Here is an 18,903-nt window from a genome sequence, read left to right as displayed (position 1 = left end):
CCCAGCAATCCTACTCGTAGAGAAGTGAACCTTATGGGAATGAAAACTTATGTCACACAGAAATATGTATACCAGTGTTCCTAGCAGCTCTATTTATAACCCCTCAAGCTAGAAACAGCCTGAATGTTCCTAAATGGGTGAACGGATAAGTACACTGGGGTGCATCGTACAATAGAAAACTCCTCGGCAACAAAAAGGAACGGGCTGTGGGTACACACTATGGCCCGGGAGAGTCTCGTCAGTATCGCAGGGAGTGAAAGAAGCCAGTCTCAAAGGTTGTACAGCATGTGATCCCATTTATATGACAGAAGAGAGGGGTAGATTGTGGGGTTGGGTGTTGGCGGGACGGTGTACAAGGAGGCAGTGAGGGAATGTTTTGGGTGGTGGGGCTGTTCTGTACCCTGGCTGTGGTGGTGGTTACATGTGTTAAAACTCAAAGAACTGTACACCAAAAGGGAAACAGTCAACATAACATAGGTTAATTAAAAAACGCATTCGAAACTGGAGCAGCAATGTTGTGATTTCTGCTTGGGTGAGGGTGTTCTTGTGATGGTGGTCTCCTGGGGTTCTGATTCTCACTGATCATCTTAGGGCCGGGAGAATTGTTCCTGGTTGAGTTGTTCTAACCGAAGGGTGCTGATGAAGGGAGCGTGGCCGTCACCAGTCTTGTGGTCGATTGTAGGTGAAGCAGGTGGAGTCGGGGACAGTCCAGTTCCAGTACTCACTGAGCCCTGAAGGACACCTGGACACGCCCGTGGAGCACGCCATTCGCCCCAAGGCAGAGCAGCGGCCTTCCAGGAAGCCACCCACCTCCCCTTCAAGTAAGTGTGTGTAGAGAGCTGAGTCTTCTAGCTCATGGCACAGCTCCATCTGTGCCCAGTACAGCAACATTTCTCAGATACTTACTGCAGATGGCTTTAATTTGAATCAGTTGGTTGTTTTTGCTGAATACAGAGGTGTAGAACTGGGCAGTGATGAAGTGTGGCCCAGCACTTTGTGCTTCAGCCGCGAGTCAGCCCTGTTGCTTGCAGCTCCCTGACCGAGGGCCTGGGAAGGTCTGTTGGTGACCCTTAAAGGGACACATCATGTGGGTGCCCTGCAGATACAGGGCTCAAGAATCAGAGGCTGGCTGAAAGCCAAGGACTGCCAGCTTTATTTTGTACTGTTAATGTAACCATGAGTTTGCTGTCTTTAAAAAGTGCTTTCTACTCCCTTGGAGCACAGTCTGAGAGTGGGGAGGCCATGACCTCAGGGTGTGGCTTTAAGAAAGGGATAGAGGGCTGTCAGCAGAGTGATGCCCTTCCTGTGGGTGGTGGCGTCCCCACGTGTGACCACGGCTGTCAGCTTTGCGTTGGCTACACCACACCTTCTGCTGAGGCCGGTACCTTGTGTTCAGGGCCTCTTAGTTTATTCCCAAGGACAGGCAGCTAGTGTCCTGATGGGGAATCCCACCTGTGGCGGGACGAGGAGGAGTTTAGGAGGAGAGTTGAAAGAGCATTGAGCCCTTGGCCCTCGGCGTCTAGGGATCTCGCTGGCTGAAAGAATGTTCTAGATCATGGGCAGTTAGGCTCTTAGAAAGTCAGAAAGGTAGGGAATGAACAAAAGTGTAAGCTGTAGAGGGGAGCTTAGTGTCCATCCATCCTCCAACCAGATGGATTTCCTCTGATGGACACTGCTGGGTGTCCATGGAGGGCTGGGCAGTGTCTCTTGGGCAGCAGGTCCTGGGTGCTGGTGCAAAGGCACCAGTGAGTCTGTCATTTGGGAGTGGTTTTTTATGAGTTGAGAGTCTAGTTTTTGGAAACTGGTCTTGTTGAATTTACTGGTTTATTTATTTATTTTTATTTTTATTTTATTTTATTTTATTTTATTTTTATTTATGTTGAATTTACTGGTTTATTTATTTATTTTTATTTTTTATTTTATTTTATTTTTTGCGATACTCTCACTGTTGTGGCCTCTCCCGTTGCGGAGCACAGGCTCTGGACACACAGGCTCAGCGGCCATGGCTCACGGGCCAGTTGCTCCGCGGCATGTGGGATCTTCCCAGACCAGGGCTCGAACCCGTGTCCCCTGCATTGGCAGGTGGACTCTCAACCACTGCGCCACCAGGGAAGCCCCCACTGGTTTATTTTTAAAATATTTATTTGGTTGTGCTGGGTCTTAGGTGCGGCAGGCGGGCTCCTTAGTTGTGGCTCTTGGGCTCCTTAGTTGTGGCATGAGAACTCTTAGTTGCGGCATGCATGTGGGATCTAGTTCCCTGACCGGGGATCGATCCCAAGCCCCCTGCATTGCGAGCGTGGAGTCTTAACCAATGGACCACCAGGGAAGTCCCAGTCTTGCTGAATTTAATCTTACAGTTGGTGGAAGAAGCACACTTGTTTCTCCGGCCTAGAACTTGATGTACTGGCCTCCATCTTTGTGACCTTCCAGGATTTTCCGAGATATTTAAACATATTCAGGTACCAAAACTTAATAGTTAGTGCTTTGGGACCAAGCACATTATTAAGTATATTCCTTCTTCCCCGAAAGGCTGTATATTTGATGGTTTTAATTGTTTTGTTCTTTCCAGTTTTGAATATTGTGCTTACCAGACTGTTCTCAGGATTGCTGTTTACCACCAGTGTGTACATTAATAATCTCATCTTATATAAGTGGTACTGGAATGTACAGCACCACTTATACTTGAGGAATTGCCAGAGTATCTGCTAGAATCCCTTGCAGTGGTGGGTGGTAGGCATGTGTTTTCCATCAGAGTCAGTTTAGAATAAATTTCCAATTTTATTTGATAAAGTTGAATGCATGGAAAGCATAGAATATATAGTTAAAACTATTAAACAGAGTCAAACTTATTTCTAACCTGTTCCCTTCTTTAAATCTACTATCTTCCCTTCTTTGACATATGTTCATAGTTACATTCTAAAAATAAAACAAGTACCAACCTCTAAGAAATGTAAGTATGAAAGAAAGATAGTATCCTAGATTATAAAAATATGTATATCTTGTGATTAGATAGAAATATGATTACTCTGGTTTTTGATTAAGTGACTTAAAAGGACAGTAGTGAAATGTAATAAACCCAGTTTAAAGTAATAAATACAGTTTACCCTGGTCCTTAGAAATGTCTGAATAGATCATTTTCTTAGAGAAGAAACCCATACAGATATCGTTAAGGGAAGAATATAATTACCTTTTCTGGAAAGGAAATTTCCGGTGTTGAATTTTGATGTAGTTATGGCACTGGAAACAGCATCTAGTCTAATCTAATGGTCATCCAGGACGGGATGACCCTGTTGGCTTCTCCGGCCTGACCTACTGTCAGTGTGGCTGTGGACTTTGGGTTTGCTCTCCCAGCTGCCCTGTCTGTTCTCATGAGGGCCTTAGAGGAGATTTAAAGCCTAGTCTGCCGCTGCCTCTGTTTCCCAGAATTGTCCTTTAACTGATTTTTTGCTTGGGGTTCACGGAACTTCTTGGATCTCTGGGTCTTTTAAAGCACAGTTGGAACAATTTTGATCATTCCTTCTTCTGTCCTCCTCTCTCTTCTCCCTTGGGGCCCCCAGTTACGCGTGTATCAGGCAGCGAGCCTCACTTCTATTTGTGGTCTGTTCTCTCTGTGTCCCGTCCTAGATCGTTCTCGTTGCTGTACCTTCAGGTTCACTCATCTTTTCTTCTGCAGTGCCTGATCTGCCATGAATCCCATCCAGTGCAGTTTTCATCACAGATACTGTAGTTTTCATCTCCCGAAGTTCTCTCAGGGTCTTTTTCTGTCCTCCATGTTCAGTGTTTCCTGTTGCTTCTTGAACATGGGAAATACCTGTACAACCCCTGACAAGCTCATGCTTTAGTCTTCCTCTCCAGAGAAGGCAGAGGTAGGCAGACCTCTTAGACCTGCCCAGCAGTTAATGTTCCAGTATTTTTCCCTATTTGAAATGACCCAGATAGTGACCCAGATAGTGAGTGAATTCTCATTTTAGCTTGGTTTAGTTTCAAGTTACCGAAATCTGGAGATAATGTTACAAAGTTTGTCCCTCCTTTGGTATCTTTGTTTGCCAGTTCTAATATCTTGGTCTGGATTAGTTTTGATTGATTGATTTTTGTCCTAATTTGGGTTGTATTTTCCTGCTTCTTTATATTCATAATTTTTTTACTGGATTCCAGGTATTGTGAGTTTTCTCCTTTTGGGGACTGAATATTTTTGTAGTTGATAAATACTCTTGAGCTTTGGAAACGGTTTGGTCATTTTGGGTCTTGCCCTTAAGATTTGTTAGATGGGACCAGATCAGCATTTAGTTTAGGGCTAATCATTCCTCACTAGGTGACAAGACCCCTTTTGCTACTCTGCCTGATGTCCCTGAATTATGAGGTTTACCAGTCTGTGAGGACAGCTTCTTTCTGGCCTCGGGTGAACCCTGTGTACTGGTCCTTCTAATTTTTCGGGTGGTTCTTTGCCCATCCTTGGGTAGTTTCCTCATCAGTGATCTACTAAATCCTGGAGGGACCCTCTAAGTGGCTGGAGCTCCTTCTCTGTGCACCCCTCCTGTCTGTGTTCAGCCCTGCAAACTCCAGCTTCCTTGGTCTCCTTGGGCTCTCAGCTTGGTCTTCAGATCAGGGTCCCACTGTGCACTGGGTTCCCCTCCCTGCACTGCAGTCTGAAGAATCACTCAACACTGTGATGTGAGGACAACTGGAAGGTTTACTTCTTTTGTTTCCAGTTCCTCAGGATCCTTTCCTGCCTAAATTCCAGTGTCTTAAAGACTTGTTTTATATATTCTGTTAAAAAATTTTTGTTTCAGATGGGAGGGAAAATCTGGTCAGAAGTAGAAGGCTTTGCCTGCTGTTAGTGGTTTCTAGGCTACTGAAATCATCCACCCCAGGGCTGATCGTCCAGTGGTTTTGAAAGTTTTCCTGGCTGCTTTGCGCTACGTGTGATTCACTAAACATGTCGGCGTTTCATGACTTTCAGTCTTGGCTCGTGCCCTGAGCCTAGAAGGCGTCTCCCTTGTGTACTGTGTACTTATTTTCTTTTAAGATATATTCTCTTTGTTAAATTAAAAAATTACAGGGCTTCCCTGGTCGCGCAGTGGTTGAGAGTCTGCCTGCCGATGCAGGGGACATGGGTTCGTGCCCCGGTCCGGGAAGATCCCACGTGCCGCAGAGCGGCTGGGCCCGTGGGCCATGGCCACTGAGCCTGCGCGTCCGGAGCCTGTGCTCCGCAATGGGAGAGGCCACAACAGTGAGAGGCCTGTGTACCGCAAAAAAGAAAAAAAAAAAAATTACATATTCAAGAATAGCCAAGGCAGTTTTGAAGAAGAGAGGCTTCCCCTTTCTTGACTTGCAAGCTTAACGGCAAAATTATAGTAACTAGCACAGTATGATGTTGGTACAGACATAGATCAACAGATTACAAGACAAAATAAAAAGCGTGATGTATGACAAATTACAGATAAGGAGCATATTACTTTCCTACTGTTGTTATAACGAATTATCATCAGCTTAGTTGCTTAAAATAGCATGAAGTTAGTCTCATCCGGTTCTGGAGATCAGCAGTCCAAAGGTCTCACAGACTGAAGTCGAGGTCTCTGGGCTGCGCCCCTGCAGAGGCCGTGGGAGAGGATCTGCCTCATTGCCTTTGCCGGCTCCCAGGGCCCAGCGGCACCTTTGGCCCCGTCCTCCATCTTCAGAGGCAGATTCAGAATAGCATTTGCACGTCTCTCTTTGACCCTGATTAATCACTCCTGCCTCTCTTTCACTCATAAGGACTGTTGTGGTTACACTGGGTCCCCTCCACCATCCAGGACAGTCTCCGTGTCTCCAGGCCAGCTGATAGCAGCCGCGATTCCATCTGCCACCTTGGTTCCCTTGGTGGCGTTAGCGCAGTGTATTCACAGGTTGCTGGGATTAGGATGTGGGCGCTTGGTGGGGCGGTGGGCAGCATTATTCTGTCTGCCACAAGAGTAAGGGCGGACCAGTCAGTTAACAGCGCCGGACTGGCTGTCCAGGTGGAAAATGGAAAATCAGATCCCAATTTCATGTTGTGTACACAAATTCTGGATGGATTACAAAACAGAACTGTAGAGATTTTAGAATCAGAAGATCAGGAAGAAGAAAGATGATAGAAAGAGCTGTTCCGAATCACTGAGGAATGGTCCATAACAGGACAGAAAAATGGGCAGAGGGATGTGAGGAGAGAATTCACAGAGGAGAAACCAGAACAACCAATCGACGTACGCAAAAGTGCTCAGTTTCACTAGCAATCAGAGAAATGCAAATTAAAATGAGAAATCACTTCATGCCCCTCGTGTTGGAAAAACCTGGCCGGCTAATAGCATGTAGGTTGAGGAGGAGTTGGGAAGCGAGGAGTTCCCACCACACAGGGAGGAATGCAGGATGTACGAGCACTTTGCAGAGCAATTTTGTAGTATTTAGTTAATACCCTACAGCTGGGAAATGCCATTTCTAGACGCCCACTGCAGAGAGGAGCTAGTTCACATGACACGGGGCCTGTGTTTAGTGGCTGAAGCGTGGGAACGACCTGCCTGCACCCCAGTCGGGGGATGGCTCAATGAGCTGATTTATTTGGACCGTGGGTGCTATATAGCAGTGAAAACGCCAAGATAGGGCTCTGCATATCATTATGGCTGAACCTTCACAACAGTGTGCTGAGTGAAGAAGGCAGGTTCTGAAAGGAAACGGACAGCACGGCAGCATGTAAGTGGCTTTGAAATCAATTGCATTTCGTTTGTGAATCCAGAGTTGCCAACTGGGTGACCTTAGACCAGTTGCTTAATGTGTCCGTCCCTCAGTTTCCTTAGCTGTAAAATGGATGGATTAAAGGCCTACATATGAAAAACAAAACTTGAGGAATCTTAGAAAAAAATTTGGAGAATATTTCTATGACCTTGAGGTTAGGAAGGCTTCCTTAAACAAGATAGAGCACAAACCAAAAAGAGAAGATTGAGAAACGTGATAATGTTAACATGTAAAGCTTTTCTATGAGAGAAGACTCCATAAACAAAGTTAAAAGACAAACCTCAGGACTGGGCTTCCCTGGTGGCGCAGTGGTTAAGAATCCGTCTGCCAATGCAGGGGACACGGGTCCGAGCCCTGGTCCGGGAAGATCCCACATGCTGCAGAGCAACTAAGCCCGTGCACTACAACTACTGAGCCCGTGCACCACAACTACTGAGCCTGCGCTCTAGAGTCCACGAGCCACAACTCCTGAGCCCACCCATCACAACTACTGAAGCCCATGTGACTAGAGCCCGTGCTCCACAACAAGAGAAGCCACCGCAATGAGAAGCCCGTGCACCGCAATGAAGAGTAGCCCCCGCTCGCCACAACTAGAGAAAAGCCCGCGCCGCAGCAACGAAGACCCAACGCAGCCAAAAATAAGTAAATAAATAAATAAAAATTTATATATATAAAAAAGACAAGCCTCAGACTAAAAGCTACTTGCAATACATAAAACTGTTAAAAAGTAATGGAAAGAATGAGGAGATTAGAAGGAAGAAAGATAATAGAAAGAGCTCCTCCCGATCAGTAAGAAGGAGATAAACAACCGACAAGAAAAACAGGCAAAGACCCTCAGAGGTCATGGAGAGGGTTAGGTGAAAAGAGGTTTGTCGGGGTGCGCAGGCTGCCCGGCTCGGGGCAAGGGCTTCACAGTTGCTGTCAGCTGCATTGATCTTGTCATCCTGCTGGCTGGCAGCATCGGTGGGCAGTGGCCACATGTTCATACCCCCTTTCAGCCCAACTAAATACAGATCCCAAATCTCACTGGAAACAGGGCGACCACCAGGTCAGGAGCAAATGCAGTATTTGCACAGAGCTACTGTTGACCCCAGAGTCCTTGATGGGTACGAACCAGTGCCCGTGTTGCCATCTAGGGAAGTGGGTTCCCGCCGGGCCGGAAAGCTTAGTGTTGGCCCTGCTTCTACCGTTTTATATTAGCATTCTGGAAGAAAGTAAGGGAGTGTTTATTCGGATAGGTTTGCTCAGCGTGCCCTCCCCTTACCCATTCAGCAAACCCTATTGACAGTCTGTGAAGTGCCAGGTACATTTTAAAAAGAGACAGTAAGTGAATAAACCACCAAATATTTAGGTAGCAGAGAGAATGCTGTCCCACTCTAGGGTGGGGTGTTGACAGCAGGCAAGCTGTGCCTATGTGAAAAGGGAGTATATGGGAATTCTCTGTCCTTTCTGCTCAAAGTTGCTGTGAATATAAAACTGCTCTAAAGTCCATTAAAGAATAAGACAGAATAATATGTGGGGAACTTAGTTATACCTGTCTTGATTTGATTAACCTGTGTTCAGGATTTATGTTTCTGTTTCCATATTTGAGGTTCATCTGTGGCAGAGGTCAGCAGACTTTAAGGCCAGATAGGAAATATTTTAGGCTTTGTGGGCCAGATGACCTCTGCCACGGCTACTCATCTCTGCTGGTGTTCAGTGAAAGCCATCGAGGATGTGTAAGTGAACAAGTATGGGTGTGTTCCAATAAAAATTTACTTATAAGCACAGATCGTGTGCCAAACTTGACCAGTGGGCCATACTTTGCAGATCTTTTTTTTTTTTTTTTCTTTTTTTTTTAATGTGTAATAGTCTTTATTGAAACATACCCAAACAGTAGCCAGAGTAATCTCTATTTTTTAATTTTTATTTTATTAAGTCTTTTGAAAATGTAATATATTTAAATGTTCAAAAAATGTTAAAGTGGGAAGTAGTAAATAGATGACCCAATTTTCTAATGGGTTGCTGGTCTTTACCAATTGATAGAAGCTCTTGTTATGTTAAACGAGCCCTTTGTGATGAGGTTGCAAATTTATTTTCTCAATTTGTCTTTTTTCTTTTGACTTCTCTTGTAGTGGTTTTGCCAGGAGTTTACAAAAATTTTCATAGTCATCATCTTTTTTTTTTTTCTTGTAAATTTATTTATTTATTTTTGGCTGCGTTGGGTCTTCGTTGCTGCGTGCGGGCTTTCTCTAGTTGTGGTGAGCGGGGCTACTCTTGGTTGCAGTGCACGGGCTTCTCATTGTGGTGGCTTCTCTTGTTGTGGAGCATGGGCTCTAGGCACGTGGGCTTCAGTAGTTGTGGCATGAGGGCTCAGTTGTTGTGGCTCACGGGCTCTAGAGCGCAGGCTTAGTAGTTGTGGCGCACGGGCTTAGCTGCTCCGCGTCATGTGGGATCTTCCTGGACCAGGGATTGAACCTGTGTCCCCTGCATTGGCAGGCGGATTCTTAACCACTACGCCACCAGGGAAGCCCCTCATAGTCATCTTTTTTCAATCTTTTCTTTTAAAGCATTAAGAGATCATATTTTAGTTAGAAAGGTCTTCCACATTCCACGGTTACAAATAATTCTCTCAAGTTTTTTTCCTAGTAGTTTTAGGGCTTCCTTCTTATATATACATTTAAATCATTGATCCATTTGGAATTTATTCTTGTATAAAATATTAGTTTACATCCAATTTATATTTTTCTAGATGGCTATCCAGTTATCCCAATACTATTTAATTCTTAATGTTTTCCCCATTGATTTAAGACACCACTCTTGTTATTTATTGAATTATTACTTGCATTTGTTTATATTAGTGGGTTCTATTTTTTAAAAAAATTTATTAGAGAATAGTTGATTTACAATATTGTGTTAGTTTTGGGTGTCCAGCAAAGTGAATCAGTTATACATATATGTTTATCCACTCTTTTTTTTTAGATTCTTTTCTCATATAGGCCATTACAGAGCATTGAGTAGAGTTCCCTGTGCTCTACAGCAGGTTCTTATTAGTTATCTATTTTATATATAGATCCTTTCTTTTTTGTTGTCTTTATCAGGTTTTGGTATTATGAGCATTTTAGGTGTGTAAAATGAGGGTTTACTTGGGGTTCTCTAGAGAAGCAGATATACATACAGTATGGGAAGAGATATATGATGAGAAATTGGATCACACAATTACGGAGGCTGAGAAGTCCCGTGATCTACTGTCTGCAAACTGGAACCCAGGAAAGCGGGTGGTGTAATTCAGGCTGAGTCCAAAAGTCTGAGAACCAGGGCAGCCGGTGGCGTGGATTTCATCTGGGTCTGAAGGCCTGAGAACAGGGGGCCGAGGGCAGGAGACTGATGACCCAGCTCTGCGGTCAGGCAGGAGGGGTCTAGTTCTTCCTTCCTCCACCTTTTTGTTTTATACAGACCCTCAATGGATTCAATGAGGCCTCCATCCCCCGCCCCCCCGCCCCCCCAACAGCGGGAAGGGCAAACTGCTTTAAAACTGAGTCACCCCTTGAAATTCGAATTTCATGCGGAAACACCCGCACAGACACACCCAGAATAATGTTTAACCAAACATCTGGGTGCCCTGTGATCCAGTCAGGTTGGCACTTAAGATTTTAAGCTATTTCTGTGTTTGCTACCTTTTCCTGTGCTTTAAAATAGTTTAAACAAAAGGCAGCATCTGTTTCTTGAAGGTCTGATAAAACTTACCTATAAAACCATCAGGAACTTGGTGCCTTTTGAAGGGATGTTTTGACAACCATTTAAATTTCTGTTTATGGTTGTTGATCTATTTAGGTTTTCCATCTCATCTTGTGTTACCTTTCGGGATACATATTCTCTAGAAAAATGGTCAATTTCTTTTAGTTTACAAAGATGTTGGGATAAAATTGTATCTAATTTAAAGCTTCTAATTTGTATCATTAAATAGCAAAAATTCAACCAAGTAAATTTTAAAGCTCTAACTGGCTTTATTGAACAATTAATGAATTAGGTAGCATCCCATCTACCAAGTAGAAAGGCACTTGGAGGAGCTGAACAAAAAGGAAGACGTTTATAGGCAGAAGGTGGGGGAGGGGGTAAGGAAAGAGCGGGCTACCTCACCTTCCTCTGGGGGATGGAAGGGGTCCACGTGGCTGTTACCTCATTGGTGCCAACCAGAAAATTCCAAACTGGCCAGTTAAGACCACTTTCCTGGGGAATATTGAAAGTGCAGTTAGGTAAGGTACCAAGCCATGGTTTGGTGACACTGGCTTAGTACAAGTGACAAGTGACTCCATTCTGGGCCGGTTGTTTCTTTTTGAAAGTATCTATGATTAGGTTCCCTTTCTCATGCCTAATATTTTGGTGAATCTCTCCCTTTCTTGGTCAGGCTTATCCAAGGTTTCTTCACTTCATCATTCTCTTCAAAGAACTAGCTGTTGGTTTTACTTATTGGTTCTCCCGTTCTTTGTTTTTGTTTTTAATTGTATCTTTAATTTTAATTAACTTAATGAAAATTTAATTTTATATGCTTTTATCAAGTCCATCCTCTTAATTTTTAAAAAGTTTACAGAAAGTTGAGTGCTTAGCATTTTTTCCGTTTATCTGCTTAGGAGTGATCTCACTTAAGGGTCTGCAGTTTTCTTCTAGGTGCAGCGTGGACTCGCACACGTTTTGATCTTTAGTGTTCTTACTGCCTCAGCTGTTGGGCTCAACTTCTGTTTGCTTTTACCTAGAATATAGAAGTGTTTTAAAGTATCCCCACGTTAAAAAACACACTAAACTCTTCTTGCCCTTTCACGCGGGCCCTTGCCCTCAGCCTTAAAGCCCGGCTCAGATGTCTCTTCCCTGCAGAGCCTCCTTTCTGCATCTCCTGGCCTTGGTAGGTGCTGCTCTTTATTTTTTATTTTATTTTATTTATTATTTATTTTTTATTTGGAAAAAGGAGTTTTATTTTTTAAATTTAACAACTGATTGTGTTTTTTTTTTTAACATCTTTATTGGAGTATAATTGCTTTACAATGGTGTGTTAGTTTCTGCTTTATAACAAAGTGAATCAGTTATACACATACATATGTTCCCATATCTCTTCCCCCTTGCGTCTCCCTCCCTCCCACCTTCTGTATCCCACCCCTCCAGGCGGTCACAAAGCACCGAGCTGATCTCCCTGTGCTATGCGACTGCTTCCCACTAGCTATCTACCCTACGTTTGGTAGTGTATATATGTCCATGCCCCTCTCTCGCTTTGTCACAGCTTACCCTTTCCCCTCCCCATATCCTCAAGTCCATGCTCTAGTAGGTCTGTGTCTTTATTCCCATCTTACCCCTAGGTTCTTCATGACCCTTTTTTTTTTTCTTAGATTCCATATATATGTGTTAGCATACGGTATTTGTTTTTCTCTTTCTGACTTACTTCACTCTGTATGACAGACTGCTCCTTATTTTATATCGTCTGTTGTCTGTTTCTTCTCACTACTGCTTTTGGGGTGTGTCAGCCAGGCTTGCCCTGGTGACAGATAGTTCCGGAATCTCACTGGCTTAAGACAGAAAGCTTTGCTTCCTGCTCTTAGTACACGTCCATGTGGGCTGGGGGCGGCTCTGCTCACTATGGTCACACATGGCAGTTGTCACCAGAGTATTGCCGGCCGCTCCCCCCCAGCACAAAGAAAGGCCCAGAAATGACCTGCGTCCTTCCTCCCAGCTCAGGGGCTAGAGCTGGCGTGTGGCCCCGCCCAGGCTCAGGGGCTGCGCAGCGTCGCAGCGAGGCCGCAGAAGGTGAAGAGGTGCCGATCCCCGGTGTGGATACTCGTTCGGCATTAGAGACGATCTTAGGAGCATCTCACCAGTGGGGACTCCGCTGGTCCATCGTTCTGTTGCCCAAAGCATTCAGCACGTGTGGGTAGAGAAATGGGTCACTCGGGACTCTCCCATGATAGAAACTCAACTCAAAATAGTCGAAACGGAGAGGGAATTGATTGGCTCACGTGATGGAAGAGCCCTGACGTGAGGCCTGGCTGCGTCCTGGCCCTGGAGTGGTGTGGTGAAGACCTGGTGTGTGTGTCTGTCTGTCTCCCACACCTCTGCCTGCTCACCCTCCAGCTGTCCGTGGTGGCTTCCGTCCAGGCAGGGTTTCCCTACATGGTGGCTCCGGGAGCTGCTCGGTTATCCTCGGGCTTAGGAATCTCAGCAGGAAGAACTTCTTTTGCTCAGTTGTCCGGTCAGAGTCCTGAGATGGAGCCCCTCCCTCTGCCGGGTCACCTGCTGTACCCCGAATGACTGGGATGGGGGTGAGGCAGGGCGTGCATCCTGGGTCACACTCCCTCTCTTGTGTGGGGTTGGGCCAGGGGTAAGGGCTGGGAGGGTGAGGCCCCAAAGGGAAACCATCCTTGCTGCTCTCGGGAGAGAGGGTGGACGGTGGTCACCCGATGGGTTGAGGGCCTGCTCTCCTGTCCCAGGTCTTTCCCTGCACTCAGCTGTTTCCACTGCGTAGTTGCACCCCAGCTTTGAGGAGCTTTTCCTGCATTTCTTGATCTTCGAATGAGTAGAGATTGGTAGTTCCTGCCGGTGGCACCCGGCCTGTCTTCCGGAAGCCCACCATCTCCACCCCCGGAGGCTCTGCTGGGCACAGAGCAGGGCACTGTGTGGGCTCCAGGGAGCACTGTGGAGGTTCAGGGGGTGGGGGGACCCCACAGGGAGGGCTCCCCCACAAGGCCTCTTGCTTTGGGCTCGAGATGATCCTGTCGCCCGCTGAGCCGAGCCTCTTTCTGGGTGACTGGGTGGAGGGTGTTACTCTCCCGCGTGTGGGGCTCACCGAGCCCCAGCCTGACTTCCTAAGGTTCAGAGCTGCTGGGTGCATACCCTTTGAGTTCTCTACCAGAAGGGTTATTGCTGCGTCCTTGGCAGACAGGAGTGGATGCTTCAGCTGCTGGAGGACTCAGGGATTGAGCTCTGGTGCAGACGTGCGGTAGCAGCGTCATCTGGTTTGCAGCTCCCGTTCGGGGACCCGCAGATCTGCGTGGATGCAACCTGTTTCCATTTGGTTTATTTAATTTGGATTTATCACCGCATTCATGTCACATTAACGTGATTGCCTTCACCCCAGGCTCCAAGCATTTGAAAACGTTGCCTCCCAAGACCTAACATAAGAGACTTAAATACCGGCTGATGTTTCACTTATGATGGAAACTCTTCCTGCTTCAGTATTTTACCAACCTATATGGTTCCTTTGGAAATCTTAATGATATGCAGCTGTCACCTTAAGTGAGGTGCTCTGGCTTTCTGTTATGAATTATCCTTTTTATTTGTTCTGCAAAATTACCAGGGAGCAAAGGTCCATTCATCACCCTCCGCACGGGTGTGTGTGCGGGGCCGCTAGAGGGCCCTCCGTCTCCAGGTTTTGGAACCCGGCATGGCATTCCCCTGACCCGTAGTTTGCTTTTGAATGTTCTGGTGGCGTCAGGATTTTGGTGTGTCTGCTTAATAGATATAAAAGCGGCCGGGTAGAAGGGGCCATTGAAAATACATAACCCTGGTGTTTCCCAGAGCACACTGAGTTAGATGCTTGACGTGGTTGTGACCCCGTGTGCGGGCGACATGCTCGAGAGCATCCTCACTGACAGGCAGCTCGCCTGACCCGAGTCGTGTCATCCAGGACATGACGCAGCAGTGGAGAGAGTGAAAGCTGTCGACTGAGCAGGGATGGAAGTTAGCGGCCGGGAACCGAACACACCTGTACGGCATCTGCCGGAGAGCCTGAGTGAGCGTTCAGAGCCAAGGCCTCCAGGAGGGAGATCACGCTTCTGAGCCTGGTCTTTGAAGGTGACCCCAGCCTGGGCTCTGGGCACGTCTCATACTTCCCACTCCTCTTGGGCCTGATTCGCCGAGACAGGGCACCTCTGGATTCCTTCAGCACAGAGACCCAAACCCACTCCATCGACAGCATCCCTTTACCTCTTCCTAGATTTTGCTCACTTCCTCCATTCCTGTGATCAAAGTCTTCAAGAGGATGACTTTTTAAGCCCAAATAATTAGGAATAACGGCCTTTCAAATGGGTCGGCCTTGTGAATTCTGAGTGTCTGGAGTACCATTGAATGCTGAGTAATCCTTTATTTTCAAGGTCTGTCGGGGAAAGCTGTTTTTCACAATCTCTATTTAACTCACAGAAATTGTGTCTTTGGCTGTGACGACCCCTTCCTTCCCCCTGCCCTTGGGGCAGGCTGTTGGGCCCCATCCTGGAACATCCCCACAGCCCCGCCTTCCTGGTCCGAGGCCTGGCCCCTCCCTGCCTGGCCCTGAGCTGCCACGGTTGCTAAGCAACAGCCTCCTCTCCCTTCAGTTAAGCACAGGCAGGTCTGTCTGCAGGGCAGCCTTTTCCTCCACGAATCCCACTCATCAGGCCCTGCCAGCTGATTCTCTTTTCCTCCGCCCCCCACCCCCCAGAATGCGCAGCTATGTTCAAGCAGAAGCGCTCTCTGGAGGGCAGCTTGCACTGTGGGGTAAAGGGCTTGAATGTGTTCATGCATGGGGACCCCACCAGCCTTCCCAGGGAGGACAGTGGAGAGACCTCTGCTCTCTGCAGCCTGGAGGATGTCACCAAGCCTGCTGCCTGAGCTCTCTCGTGCCTGTGTACTTACTTTCTGTCTTTCTGTGATGCTCGCCCACTGACTCGTCAGAAGTGCTGTCTGAGAAGTGCTGACCTGAAAGGTAGCCCTTCTTGCCCTGGAGCGTGGAGTGGGCTTCAGGTCCTCGTGGTCTGCACACCTCCCCACTCCCCCCAGGCTGAATGCAGAGAAGCGTGGGATGCAGGTGTGTGACCTGGCGGGACGCGGACAGCCCAGGTTCGGGGCAGATCGCAAGCCCCCTCCTGGCCTTTTAGTCAAGTGTAGGGCATTCGGGCTTCTAGAAACTGAACTGGAGAGAGGACTGGACACTTGAGCTTCTGTCGACAGTGCTTTTCAGCAAATGGAGGCTGATCGGGGAGCAATAGGGTGTGGGGGAAATTCATCTTCAGACGGGGGCGTGGCGGCTGCAGCTGCAAACGTGTCTGTCTCAAGTACTCGGTGTGGCCCTGTCTGCGTCTGTCTGTGCCGCGGTTGGCTCGGGTGGCATGGCAACTGCTGACTCAGTCCCTTCCGAGGCTGAGGTGTCCCTGAGCTGCACAGAGCGCCTGGCAAAGCTGTCGTCTTAGTCTCTGCGTTCTTCCTTTAACGACCAGGTGATTTGCCTGAAGCCAGAGCCGCGCGGCGCCACGGCCAGACGTGGACGGTATTCCCGGTGGGGTGACAGGAGGACCCCATCTGGGGAGCCACCAGCATCCCCTGCTGCAGGACCTCATCCTCTGCGACGGGCCGCCTGGTGCCATCGGTCCAGCCAGGAGCGTCGTCAGGCTCCAACTGGGACACAAAGACATACCCGATAACGATCAGTAAATTAGAATTTAAGTTATTTTAAATTCCACGGGTAGTACAGGAAAACACGATTACTCACATGTCTAAAGGGTGAGGTTCTAGCCCCTCACTGTTCCTACCATTCCACACATTTCAATGAATTTACCTACAGACCTTCATCCACGTGTCCTTTCTTTCTTTTCCTTTAACAGAGGTGGAATTCCCTTATGCGGGTTGCTTGGTAACTTGCTTTCCGCTCTGTAACTTGTCTTGGCAACGTCCCACGTCAGGACCCGCCCGTCGACCTCCCCCTTTTTAATTGCTTCCGGGCTCCACACCCAGACGGACCAGCTTTAATTCAGGGCTTCCATTTTCTGGAACACGTGGGCCGTCCTCATGGCTTGCCGTTTTCAGCGGTGCTGCGGCAAGGTTCTTGTGCGCGCGTCCTCGTGCGCGCTGCAGATGGCACCACGCACGCGGCCTTTATACACACGTGAGAGCCCCATGGTTTGGTCTTGTCGGCCCCGGCAGCTCGCAGCCTGGTCGTGCTCAGTGGCGGAAGGCGGGCTTCCCAGTCAGACCTCCACACCTCCGTCGTGGCTTTTGGGAGCCTTGGAGGAATGACAATGACGCCTCTGGAGGACACTGTGTTGTCCGGGCAAGACCGTTAGATTGTGTAGTTTGCGAAGCAACTTAATCAGCGACCGCCGCATGGAACATTAGAACAGAAGGTTTGAAACCAAGTTATTTTGTGGTTTTGGTGTATTTTCTCACAGCCCGTGCCTCGCTGGGGTGTGTGGGTTTGGGCCCTGGGATCCCCAGCAGGCACTGCTTTCATCTGCTGCAAAGCCTTTTTTGTGCGGTTGGTTGTCTAGGAGGTTAAGATTGTGTAAGTCAGGATGTAAAGAATCACCTCAAACACATCGCGCCGTACCCAGCTTAGACGACCTGGGGAAATAAAGAGCGCGTGAGGAGTTTAACGGGCTCGGAGGGTTTAACTTTCCGCAGGGTTCAGAGCTTCCTCAACTAGAGGACACGCGGCCCGGCTCCCAAGCGCCAGGCTTCTCTGAGCAGAGGAAAACGGAGCCATTTCCTGCAGGCTTTTCCTCGCTGCCAAAGTCAACCCGTGTAGTTTTTTTTTTTTTCTTTTTTAACATCTTTATTGGGGTAACCCGTGTAGTTTTCAGTCTCCTTTCAGGGTGGAACAAAGGAGAATCCGGCGTGCTGCTCTTCTGTTTCATCTTCTAGACTGTTCCGGGTGGTGGGGTGGTGGTGGTGATGAGTGGCTGCACGGAGCCCTGAGCTGCCTGGGGAGAGGCACGTGGCTTCAAGGACAGTGGGGCCCTGGCAGAATCCTGGTCTGCGTTTTGCTTCTCGCGAGATGACATCTTTCCTGGGAAGCGAAGCTAACTCTCTCCAAAGGGAGCTCGTTTCAGGAACCGGAGGCTCCCTGGGCTAGAGGGTGCCGAGTTCTTTGGAATCACATTAACTTGGCTTTGAGAAAGGAGCTGGGCTGGCGAGGGGCTGGAGAGCCTGTAGCTCAGCTCAGGTGGGACCAGCGGAGTTGGGGGCCTCCCTCCACGCCGCCCCCCGCTTTCCCCGCTCCTTATTCCTCATCAGCTGGATCTCTCCTCCTGGGGTGAGCCTGCAGTGACTTCTCCAGGTGGATTCCGAGGTGGCTGGAAGGGGCTTTGGTGGCATGTCGGCCCCAGGGCACTGCAGGGCCGGCTACGGGGGTGCTTCGCACGTGCGGTTCCTGCCTGGTGGCTGAAGCTGTGGTGGGATTCAGGGCTGCCAGGGGAGTCGGGCGTCCTCCCTTCAGACTGCACAGCATTCAGGGTCACGGCCCTCGTGTGCACTGGCCGGTTGGTAGGTGCTAGGTGCTGCCCGCGCCTGCCCCGTGCCGTGTGCCCTGGGGCTTGGGGGCCACGGGGTCAGGTGAGCTGCTCATGGGCACCGCCCGGTCTGGGGCTCAGACGTGGCTGTGCAGGGACTTGGGCAGCAGAGACCACCGGGGAGGGAGGGAGGGCCAAGTGCGGGCAGTCAGGGCCACACGCGGGTGACAGGAGCAGGGCTAGTTACCTGGCCGGGGGGGCATGATTTCTCAGGGCCCAGGACGTCCTGAAGTCCAGCCGGTGGTTGCGTCCACATGCAGCGGCCAGAGTCGGGTCACTGTGAAGGGGACCGAGGTGCATTAGGAAGGCGCGGTCCTCAGGGAGACCAGACGTGTCACCTCGGACAGGTGCCCGGTCCCACCTGGGCCTTCAGGGGAGCGGAGGGGGCCGTGTCAGGATGGGCCCCGGTCAGCGGGCAGCCCCACCGTTGACTGGAGGCGGTGATGTTGGCGGCTGACGGCAGAAGAAGCGTGCGTATATGGGCTGATGGGGAGTTGATGGGTGGCCCCAGACGCCGGAGCACAGTGCTGAGAGTCTGGGGGTTTCAGGGACTAGAGTGATGTCTGGACTCCTAGACAGGAGTGCAGGGCCTGGGATCGGGGTGGAAACAGCACAGGCAGACTCCAGCCCGGTCCTGCCCCGGGCCACTGTGCGGTGACCATGCTCGGCGGGTGGGGACAGCGCTGTGGGAGTGGTTGCTCCCTCTGCAGTTGGGCGCCTCAGGTGCTGCAGGAACCAGCCTCGCATCACCCAGGGCAGGGGCGCCCTTGGCCCTCGCTCCAGGGACCCTGTGGAGGGCCGACCTCGACTCTTCCCAGTACGAACATGCCTGCACTCACACCCCTAGAGTGAGTGGGCCTCAGGGGATGGGCTGTGA

The 18,903-nt window shown here is 49.0% G+C and overlaps 1 protein-coding gene across 13 annotated transcripts in view; it reads left to right on the top strand.

The window, feature by feature from the left end:
• NPHP4 (nephrocystin 4) overlaps positions 1–18,903 on the top strand; it is a 148,802-nt gene that overhangs the window by 72,354 nt on the left and 57,545 nt on the right. For all 13 annotated transcript variants that reach the window (XR_010938909.1, XM_067718197.1, XM_067718151.1 and 10 more), the window contains one exon: positions 683–821. Coding sequence is in view for 12 of the 13 variants with exons in the window: in XM_067718197.1 (XP_067574298.1) it covers positions 683–821 (139 nt within the window). In the remaining variant the exon portion in view is untranslated. The remainder of the gene's footprint in view (positions 1–682; positions 822–18,903) is intronic.

This window comes from Pseudorca crassidens, chromosome 2 (assembly GCF_039906515.1).
Source record: "Pseudorca crassidens isolate mPseCra1 chromosome 2, mPseCra1.hap1, whole genome shotgun sequence".
Lineage (NCBI taxonomy): Eukaryota > Metazoa > Chordata > Mammalia > Artiodactyla > Delphinidae > Pseudorca > Pseudorca crassidens.
The sequence above is the reverse complement of the archived record's forward strand: the minus strand, read 5'-3'. Positions and strand labels throughout refer to the sequence as shown.